Here is an 11748-nt window from a genome sequence, read left to right as displayed (position 1 = left end):
AGTAGTAGGCTATTCAGACTTCTGAACACGATGCAAACTCGTCTGGCTGATTCGACCACAATGAGACTGTTGAGCGACTGCTTGTCAGTCGAGTCAGTCTGGTCTGATCGTGCATGCAAGGTCACACGGAAACGAGTGCAGTTGAGGCCAACAGCTCCGGGCGAGTCAACGACGAATGCCAGGGGATACCAGTGGTAGAAGAAGTACTCACATTTTGTACTTAAGTAAAAGTAGCAATACCACAATATAAAAATATTCTGTTACATACAAGTAAAAGGCCTGTGTTCAAAATGTTACTTGAGTAAAAGTACATAAGTATTATTGGCATCAAAATATACTTAATGTATCGAAAGTAAAAGTACTACAATGTTTGAAAATAGCAGATCTACAAGCTCACAACGCGTCGCGATGCGATGCTTGTAGATCGACTATTTTCAAATAGCCTACGTATAAAATAAGGCTGAAGTGGTTAATGTATGTTTTATAATATAATATGGGGTTATTATATTATAAAGATAATAGTTACTGCAAAGTACTTATTTTTATCACATACGCATTCACCAAGACAACGAGAAAGTATAGCATTTGTCAACACTTAAATGTAACGAATCGAATAACCTTACCAGGGTTCGATTTGCTGGTGGGGGTGGAGGATGGTTTTGATGTCCCCCCCCCCTCTGGTCATTAATTTTTTATCGCCATTGGGATATATTTTATCCCTGCTTCTGGTCAGACTGAGTTATATACATGCATTACCTTTCGGGAAATGTAGACTGTCTGATATGTTTGATATTTATGTTTGATAATATCACAATATCACAATTCAATTTATTAAAAGAAAATCCCCCTTCAGTTTATTCTTTCTTTTTTTTTACAAATTGAACCCTGAACAATACTGCCGATGAGGAACTACCCTCTCACATACACACACACACACACACACACATGCACGCGCACACACACACACACACACACACACACACACACACACACACACACACACACACACACACACACACACACACACACACACACACACACACACACACACACACACACACACACACACACACACACACACACACACACTCACTCACTCACACACACTTAACCCATTAAAACCGTGAAAGCATCTGTGTACATTTTTGCGTTGGCTATTCAAAAAAGAGCAAATGTACAAGCTCACAGCGCGTCACTTCGTGCTGCGCTGCGAGCTTGTACATCTGCTATTTTTTTACATTTTTGAAAAAACTTGAAAGAACTACTGGTTTAGATGGAGAATCGGCCTCAGGTCTTACAGGGATTTTTTTTTCTTCTAGCGATTAGTCACCCCATGGAGTTTTTGTCGTATTCCTAAGCCAATAATTATTTTGATGACCAGCGGACCGGTAGGCAGCGGTTCTGGTAGGAGCCTCTTTGTGTCTCCTACCGGAACCGCTGCCAGTCATCAAATTATTGGCTTAGGAATGCGACAAAAACTAAACAAGAATGAATTGGATATTAATCCAATGTGAGAGTGTGTGTGAAATATATCAATATATCAACCAATAACTCGTACCAAATATCAACAACGTTTTAGAAACAGGGACAAACCGCAACCACCAGTCTTTACAAGCACCTTCAGAGAAAAAGAAGGGCAATGTCGCTTACAATAAGCATACATGGCAACCAATCATGACGCACCAATCATGACGCGTTCCGGACCCTTTTTTACCAAACACAGCCATGCCCCCACCGTATATATATGAACAGAAGTGCACGCCCACATTCCATTCAGGGTGTTTCTTAGAGAGTGTTACACACTCTCAAAAATATCCATGAATTCAAGTCTCCATGGGGTGACTAATCGATGTCGAAAAAATGTCATTTTGGGGGTGAACTATCCCTTTAATGGGTTAATAGAAGTCTCGCTGGGATTTCCTGACAAGAGTAGAGCCTGAGAACACGTCAAGGTGCTGCTGTGGCGGGCCTCGCCCTTGTTGCTACGCAGCCCATTCTGTGAACCGTCAAAGGTCGCCAGCTGTTTTCCCGCTCTGTGTTTCGGTCCCTTTGTGCCCGGACAAACTCCAGTGTCTCCTCAGCCGTGGAATTGTACCACGCCATCAGCAGTAACTGTGTTTGGTGGCCATGTTTGACATTGGCACTCTGAAGAAGACGTCAAGTGACATCAGTGGTGGAAAAAGTACTAAAATGTTGTACTTGAGTGAAAGTATCAATACTGCAATGTAGAAATACTCCATTAAAAATTTACTTGAGTAAAAGTACAAAAGTATTGGCATAAAATGTACTTAAAGTACTGAAAGTAAAAGTACTCATTATGCAGAATGTCCCATTTAAAGTTTAAAGAAAAAAAAATCTTTTGAAAATAGCTGATCTACAAGACCGTAGACCGGCTATTTTTAAATGGCCAAAATATATATAGGGCTGAGGTTAGTGTATGTGGTTAGTGTATGTTTTGTAATAATAATAAAAATCTACAAAGTAACTAGTAACTAGTTTTCAAATAATTGTTGTGGAGTAAAAGTACAATATTTGCCTCGGAGATGTAATGGAGTAGAAAATGTACTTTGTTACTTTACACCACTGAGTGACATTGAAATGTCACACTGCTGCATGGAACAAAAAAAGCCAAAGAGAAAGATTTAGTATTTTTACATGTTTGACGTGTTGAGTTCATTCCCCAGCTTATCGCCCTCGCTCTCCTTTTATCACTCCCAGGGCAAATTAAGGCTGTATATTTGATACGGATCTCTGAGTTTCTGTGAATGTCTGTGAATTTGTCAGACATGACAATAACAAGCCTGCAGAGGGAATTAATTTGTCAGCCGTGTGAAAGGCACAGACTGCATTGACACCTAAAACAGTGAGACTTTTTAGAATGTAGATTTTTTTTAACTGGCTTTGTTCCCATAATGTCTGCTGTATCCGCGTGTATGTAACACTGTGGTGGAAAAAGTACTCAAATGTTTTACTTAAGTAAAAGTATCAATACTGCAATGTAGAAGTACTCTGTTACAAGTAAAAGTCCGGAATTCAAAATTTACTTGAGTAAAAGTACAAAAGTATTGGAATCAAAATATACTTAAAGTACCAAAAGTAAAAGTACCAAGATATTTGAAAATAGCAGATGCGACGCGTTCTGAGCTTGTAGATCGGCTATTTTCAAATAGCCTTGGTATAAAATAGGGCTAAAGTGGTTAATGTATGTTTTATAATATAATAATTTATATATGAAAAGTAACTAGTAACTACAATTTTTATTATTTATATTGAAGTGGAGTAAAAGTAAAAAATGTGCCTCTGAGATGTAGTGGAGTAGAAGTAAAAGTATTGGAATTTGGAAATACTCAAGTAAAGTACAAATACCTCAACATTTTACTTAAGTACAGTACTTAAGTAAATGTATTTAGTTACTTTCCACCATTGAATATATACTGTCTATATTATAGAGTGTGTGTGTGTTGCAGGAGGTACATTGACACCTAAAACAGTGAGACCTTTTAGAATGTAGAATTTTTTTACTGGCTTTGTTCCCATTATGTCTGCTGTATCTGCGTTTATGAAACACTAACTCTACAATATATACTGTCATTATTATAGAGTGTGTGTGTGTTGCAGGAGGCGGTCATTTCGCCGGTGTCTCCCGACGTTCTCTACCTGTTCAGAGTGCAGGCTGTCTGTACCAATGACATGCGCAGCGACTTCAGCCAGAGTATGCTCTTCAGAGGTACGACACACACACACACACACACACACACACACACACACACACACACACACACACACACACACACACACACACACACACACACACACACACACACACACACACACACACACACACTTTACTTGAGTATTTAACATTTCCAATACTTTTACTTCTACTCCACTACATCTCAGAGGCAAATATTGTACTTTTACTGCACTACAATTATTTGAAAACTTTCGTTACTAGTAACTTTTCAGATATAAATCATTACATTATAAAACATACATTTAGTCCTATTTTATACCTAGGCTATTTGAAAATAGCAGATCTACAAGCTCACAACGCGTCGCGATGCGACGTGTTGTGAGCTTGTAGATCTGCTATTTTCAAACATATCAGTACTTAAAATTTTGGTACCTTAAAGGGATACTTCACTTTAGGGCCGGGGACACATTTAAAAAAAATATTAAAAATAAATGAAAAAAGTTATGGAAAATTCATGGCCCCCTCACGCATTAGAGTGTCCTACTAATGTGTGAGGGGGCCATGAATCTTCCATAACTTTTTTCATTTATTTTTAATATTTTTTTTAAATGTGTCCCCGGCCCGAGAGTGAAGTATCCCTTTAAGTACATTTTGATACCAATACTTTTGCACTTTTACTCAAATATTTTTTTAATTCCAGACTTTTACTTGTAACAGAGTACTTCTACATTGCAGTATTGATATTTTTACTTAAGTAAAACATTTTAGTACTTTTTCCACCACTGACACACACACACACACACACACACACGCACACGCACACGCACACGCACACGCACACGCACACACACACATACACATACACATACACAGACACACAGATACACAGACACACACATACATAGCAACTTCTGTTGACCGATACCAACATGACACATGATACATTGGTGCGACCCCTAATACAGGCAATCGTATGCCGATGAGGAAAGTATAATAATCGACACCCTCAGACTGCACTCCCTCATCAGTGTCCATCCTCTGTCATTTCAGCCAACACTACGAGGATCTTTGAGGGGACGCGGATTGTGAAAACTGGAATGGTAAGGGAGCCAAAGGTGAATCTCTAATTGTCAGTTCGTTGTCTGTCCAACAGAGGGCAGTAATTGTCTTGAGATTGAGATTTTGAATGTGTATAATGTATAGAATTGGCTAATCCACTGGTTCTCAAATTGTTTAATTTCAACGACCCACATTACTCCTTTGTAAAAGGTTGAATATCTTATTAATTGTTGCTTGTGAGAGGAGGACCACAATGGAAATAGGCCTTATATTAGGACTTTGTTATCCGCAAACTGCTGTTACCATGTGTTTTTGTTTAGTTTTTTGCATTTTAAATGAACTCAACTCAACTCAAATAAACTAAATTCTCAGAGTTACGGACCTGTAAGGTACCATTTGGAACCCCCTCAAGGAACCCTGAGGGTCCCTAGACCGCACTTTGAAAACCACTGGGCTAATCAGTATAGACAGGAATGTAGGAGTACCATGTTACATGTCTCAGGATTACATACAGTAGAGCTCATTAAGTAAAGAAGTGCTTGCCTCAGTATGTTCTGTATGTAGTCTCTTATCACCTTCTTTCTTTCCCTCCTGCTATCGTTCTTACATCACTATTTCTGTTACCTTCCCTTCTGTCATCTCTTGTTCTCTTTTTCTTTCATCTGCCATCTACTCTCTCCCCTCCCCTCCTCTCCTCTCCTCTCCTCTCCTCTCCTCTCCTCTCCTCTCCTCTCCTCTCCTCTCCTCTCCTCTCCTCTCCTCTCCCCTCCCCCTCTCTCCTCTCCTCTCCTCTCCTCTCCTCTCCTCTCCTCTCCTCTCCTCTCCTCTCCTCTCCTCTCCTCTCCTCTCCTCTCCTCTCCTCTCCTCTCCTCTCCTCTCCTCTCCTCTCCTCTCCTCTCCTCTCCTCTCCCCTTTCCTCCCCTCCCCCTCTCTCCTCTCCTCTCCTCTCAACTCTCCTCTCCTCTCAACTCTCTCTCTAATCTTCTCTCTCCGTCTCCCAGCCTTCAGTCTCCCCGGCCTCCTCTGCCGACATGGCGCCCATCTCCTCAGGCTCCTCCACCTGGACCTCGTCCGGCCTCCCCTTCTCCTTCGTCTCCATGGCGACAGGCATCGGCCCGTCCTCCAGCGGCAGCCAGGCGACCGTTGCGTCGGTGGTGACCAGCACCCTGTTGGCCGGCCTGGGATTCAGCGGCGGGGTAATTTCCTCCTTCCCCAGCTCCGTCTGGCCAACCAGGGCCCCCGCCACGGCTAGCTCCTCCTCTTCCGGGGTCCGGCAGAGTGCCGAACCCACCGCCTCCTCCTCCCCGAGCTCCGAACCGGCCAAAGACGCCACGACGACGGCCCCCGCCAAGGATAACACCGAGGGCGGGGAGGACGGCGAGAAGGGCAAAGGGCAGGGGGAGGAGGGGGAGAGAGAGGGGGAGGAGAAGGAGGAAGAGGAAGAGGAGGACGAGGAAAACGAAGAAGAGAGGAAGAAGGAGAAGAAGAAAGGCACGGCGGACGAGGTGGAGAGACAAGCCAACGGCACGGCGGTCAAAGAGCCTCCCAGCGACGCGCCAGAGTCCACGGCCAAAGAGAAAGAACGGACAGACAAAGAAGGATCCTTTAACGCCACGGCGGCGCCTAGTGCTGTGGAGGACCACCTGCCCACTACACACACCCAGAGTCCAGAGGACGCTACGGCGCCGACCCCCACCACGGAGTCGGGGAATGATACGGCGGAGTTCCCAGCTCCCGGTGGCCCCGTGGCCACTCTCAGGCCCGACACAGGAGGGGACAAGAGCCACTGGCCCTTCTCCATACACACAGGTAAGATAAAGCTCTGTTCAAGTGCGCTACTGTACTAACCCATTAAGACTGGGAACCAAGCCCCCAGAACCCAGAGTTTGCATTGAAGCGCATTGGACATGCTGGCCATTCATAGGTACTGCAGGCCACTGTCACGAACGAGCGAAAACGGTTTCGACCAATGGGCTCGACTCACGAGCTTGTGCACGAGCTTGTGCACGAGCTTGCGCACGGGGTTGCGCATGGAGGTGATGCAAAACGCGTCACCTCCATGACACATAATGTGTCGCAGAAGACCCAAATAGGCCCCGCCCGTCACATTTCACAACCCGGAAGAAGGGGTGATTTAGGCCCATGCGCTGGGTGAGCAACTCAATACAAGTGGAAGGGCGGGGAAGTCCAGTGCCCTCTCTATTATTTTTAACTCTATGCCGGGAACGCATCTTTGTCATTTTCGATTTTTTGCTAACATTATTTTATACTTTTCTGCTATTCAAAAATAGCAGATCAACAAGCTCATAGCATTTGTGCAAATTTTTGCATAATTATATATTTTTTAATTTTAACTCAAATATTTGCTTCTGGAGGTCCCTGGAACAAAATATTTTACGAATGTTCGCTTTAAAAAATATATATTCAAAGACTTGCTAAAATGTTCACAATGTTTTTTTAGCAGATCTACAAGCTCATAGCTCGGCACTCAGTGCCACGCTATGAGCTTGTAGATCTGCTATTTTTGAACAGCCAAAGTATAAAATAATGGTTAAAGTGGTTAAAATCTAAAATGACAGATGCTTTCCCGGTCTTAATGGGTTAAGCCTGATTCATGCTCTGTCTTATGACGGCGTCGTGTGCCAAACATATACAATCTAGAAGCTCAGAAAGTGTCATAGATGCCACTCTCAGTGAGCTTATATTAGATTGGATATTTTGGTCCATGACGCCTTCGTTTCAACAGAGCATAAAAAGAAGATTACTTTATTGTCAATTTTGTACTATACACATTTCATCAGAGAGGTCATCCCCGTGGGGTTTAGCGCCTTGCTCAAGGATACTTTGGCAGAGATGGCTGGCAACCCACAACTGGAATACACCCTCCTGTAGGCTCTGGGGATCAAACCAGCGACCTTTTGGTTTGTGGCTGGCCTCTTTACCTCCAGGCCATCCTGTGTCCCCAGGCCATTAGACGTAAATGAACAGTCACATGTAATAAAGTGAGAGCTGGGCTCTCTGTCTACTAACATAGAGATTAATGTATTATATTATAAATATAATACAGTATAATATAATTTAATTTCATATAATGTACGGTAGAAATATAGAAATAGATCAGCAGCCTTTATAGCATAGTCTGATGCCATGTTCACGTCACTGTAAGCAGGAGATAATATAAATCCTACATTACACAGTAGAGTTTTATGCAAGGGATATGAGTGCTCAAGCGCACGTAGTCAGCCGTGCCAGTCAGATCCAAATATAACTGCATTGGATTAACACTCTAATCTGTGCTTTCACAAGCATTATATTTGCATTAGTTGTGTATTAAATCGCAGCCACTAATGAACCAAAAGTAATTTTCGACTTCTAGCATATTTTTTTGTACTCCGATTCCACCACAGTAATATCCCATGGCACACAGTTTGTGGTTAACTTGGCCTGCTATCCCTGTATGAATTGCGTTACCACAAAGTACGAGGCAAAAGAACAGAAAACAGAAAATATAAAGAGTAAAGCCAATGTATTTCTATTTTACTGTGGCTGATCTTTGCTACAATTGTGTGTTTAACACATTCCAGTAAATGGCAAGGAGCACGAGCATTTTGGACAATTTCCCTGCCTATTAATTGGGCTGTGAGCTACATGCTATTTTACATTCTGAACCATTAGTATTCAGACTGGTATCATTTCGCGGTTGCCTGCTCTGAAAATCATTGGCTTTCAACCAAGCAGGCTGGTCAGACGGTCATTAATGGACACACGAGATGAGCCTAATACAGCGAGATGCAGCCAAAATGAAATTAGAGGAGGAAAGTGATTACTAAAAACATTTTCCAGTTTAACAGAAGTTGAGCCCTGAAATTCAGTGCTTCATTGAGTCCAGTGGCTATCTACATTTCTATGCCTTTGGAGGCTTACCGTTTAGACAAAGAGTATCTTATTATATGAATACTGTGTTGTATTGGACCTTGACGTCATGGTCAATACAAAGTTGTGGTCCCAGGCAGCATGAAACCAGTTGTGAGCCACTGGCACAGTCATTATATACAATGGAATATGGTCAAAGTGGGGATGTATGAAACATTTTGTGAATACACATACAGTGCAGTAGTGTACTTTATGTGTATGACAAATTAATGTTCTCTATCTATTGATTAATCTATATGAATTAGGTGTTTGTTTGTTTGTTTGATTAATTCGTTTTGCAGCTGAGCATTAAAATAAATACATAATTTATATATACTTGAATGCACATCATTTATAATACTTGTGAATATGGGACTATTGGAAAATAAAACTCAGTACTGATGTGTTAGGAATGTAACAGGTACTGTGTTGTGGCGATTGGCACAATTTAGTTTTTAGTAACACTCACCCAAGAAACTGTCGAAAGTCTCAAATGCTGAATACATGGAATATGAAAATGCACAGAGAGAGAACTAGAATTTATGGCAAGTTACAGTAAATGGGAAGAAATGGTCCCAGAGAACCTTGAATGTGTCAACCTAGCACGCCACGGTTTCATTTCACTCGGCCATAATGGGTTTTATGATAATGTGTTCTGCCATGAAAAGCTGCCCCCCCCCTCCAAACGTAGGTGTTTGTATGCTCTCGGTATCCACGTACTGTAAGAATATTTCATAAAGTCAGAAAAACCTAGTCATGTACACAGACACAGTAAAAAGGGTATAGTAAATGCTGGTGATTGGTAGTAAAGTCAAGGGCTGTGTCTCCGTAAGCTTGCGTTCCCTCCGCGCTGAGGTACTGTAGAGTCTGGAGCTGAGAGTGGAGCCTTGTGCTTTACCTCACCAGCCCCCTGGCAGGCCTTTCAGCAAGGTACTACATTAGCCAACCAAATGCCAGGAGACATCAGCTCACTCTCAAGTGCTTTGAAAGCCAAGGATAAGAGCAGACACTATTACAGGCAATGGTATTCTCGTGATGCTCCCTGGAAATTACTCTCAGTAACCGTGTCAAGTCTGATCTAATCAAACGTATTCACCGTTTGCTGCCGAGTGACTGCACGGCTAAAACTGAAGCTACTTTGGATAACTTTGTAAACACAATAACCAGGCCAGGCCAGGCCAGCTGTTTTGAAAACTAGAGTACATCCATTGCCTTTGTAGTCACCTTATTTTGTTAGTTAGCAGTTTGCAAAGTGGGAGTGTGCAAACCAAAACTGCATGTCACCCCATTCTATCTGCACTTCTTCTCATCATCCTTTAGTCTGTAACTTTCCAACGGGCATGTTTTTAGCCTTATACCTGTACCTGGTAATGATATATCCAGACTTGCATATGACTTGCTTTTGATTGTTGAGGTTCAAGAAAGTGAAAATACGTTTGTAGACCGCAAAATGAAATACATAATTAAAACTACATATTATTTGTCCTCTACTCTAGTCTCGCGTAGCCAGACAATCTCCACGTACCGATACATCTGAGGAAATTGAAATTCAAAGTCGGGTATACAAGTAGAACAGCAGAGAAATCCTCCCCTAACAAAGCTATGCCTACTGCTTTGGTTCTGCAATGCAGTTCTCTTTTTTAATCTCCGAATTTAGAAGTCACTAGATGTATCGGTAGGCGGGGATGTCCAATCGTCTGGCTCTGCGATACTACTCCTTTATACTGTAGACCTATCTGTATTTCACTCCTCTTTTCAGCACTCCCATATTGTTCTATTTCCTTTCCTGTCTCCTTCATTGGTCTTTTCTCCTTCTGCCTCGATGTGCAGCTCTTCTTTAGTCCATTTTCTCTCTCTTTGTTTTGTTTTATCTATCCCTCCCTCCTCTCTCTCTCTCTCTCTCTCTCTCTCTCTCTCTCTCTCTCTCTCTCTCTCTCTCTCTCTCTCTCTTCTTGTCCTGAGCTGAGTGCTGGCCTACTTTCAGACTTTCAGTGAGATGAGCTCCGAGGCCAGACACAGCTGCAGGGAGAAAAAAAAAGAAAAAATGCTCCATTTATAGAGCGTTGTGTAGCGTGCGTGTGTGTGTGTGTGTGTGTGTGTGTGTGTGTGTGTGTGTGTGTGTGTGTGTGTGTGTGTGTGTGTGTGTGTGTGTGTTTCAGTGCCTGTATATACATCACTGCACATTAGTGACTCGCTGTGTGTACAAGTGTACCATACAGTAGTTTTTGTGCGTGTGTGTGTGTGTGTGGTGTGTGTGTGTGTGTGTGTGTGGGTGGGTGTGTGTGTGTGTGTGTATGCACGTGCGCGTACGGGTGCACCTCTGCTGCCGATGTTGTTGTTTTTCGAGGGAAGCTGCCGCGATGCCACAGATGGAATCGGCGGTGCATCAGGCGGTGTTTCTCACACTGTGTGTGTGTGAACGGAGGAGAGGACAGGAGAGGTGCTGCGGTACTGTAGCACTGGGCTGCCAGTGCTTAGCTAGCGTAGCAAGCTGTGCTGTGCTGGAGCACAGGGGCCTGGGCTGTGTGCTGCTGCCAGCATCCCTGGTGTAGTGCTCAGCCTCCAGACGAGCCGCTGACATACAAGGGTCATGGGGGCCAACAGCAGTAACAGCAATGCCACTGCGGCACTTCCTGTGGGTAGGTAAGGATGCAAAGGTCCTAGGGGCATGCCAGAAGGCTGGTTCATTTGTTAGCTACTAGTTGGGTTACTTTCAAAAATGATCTTTAATATAGTTTTATTTTTTCCATTATCGTTGCCAGTGTGTATGCTTAAATAAACAAGTTTAATGAAAAAATTATGCAATCATTCTAATTATCAAAACTTGCATGTCATGCTTATATGCAGCTGATATGGTAATTGTGCTTCCCCAAAATATCCTGTAAGATGTACTGAAAGGCTGAAATAGGTTTCAGGGGAGATCACTGACCGGGAAGTGCAGTCGTACCTGTTCATTTAACTCTGTACATGTACATGTTGCAGAACTCAACCTTAATGGCCAGACCACACCAATGCAACTCCTTTCAACTGCCATTGGGGATGATGGTTGCAAGTAGTTGCATGTTGCAAGGAGTTGCATTGGT

General features: G+C 42.9%; 1 protein-coding gene across 4 annotated transcripts in view; it reads left to right on the top strand.

Annotated features, from left to right (window-relative positions):
- Nucleotides 1-11748, top strand: part of LOC308083099 (receptor-type tyrosine-protein phosphatase gamma-like) — a 387100-nt gene that overhangs the window by 324332 nt on the left and 51020 nt on the right. Inside the window, exons 10-12 of one of the 4 annotated variants that reach the window (XM_080425241.1) lie at nucleotides 3619-3727; nucleotides 4745-4794; nucleotides 5755-6562. In XM_080425241.1, coding sequence (XP_080281367.1) covers nucleotides 3619-3727; nucleotides 4745-4794; nucleotides 5755-6562 — 967 coding nt within the window. Of the gene's footprint in view, nucleotides 1-3600; nucleotides 3728-4744; nucleotides 4810-5754; nucleotides 6563-11748 lie in introns of all 4 variants that reach the window. The other 3 variants (XM_080425240.1, XM_080425239.1, XM_080425238.1) reach the window with 3 other exon arrangements.

Source organism: Gymnoscopelus braueri (genome assembly GCF_963280865.1).
Source record: "Gymnoscopelus braueri genome assembly, chromosome: 3".
NCBI lineage: Eukaryota > Metazoa > Chordata > Actinopteri > Myctophiformes > Myctophidae > Gymnoscopelus > Gymnoscopelus braueri.
This window is presented reverse-complemented; position numbering and strand designations above follow the sequence as displayed.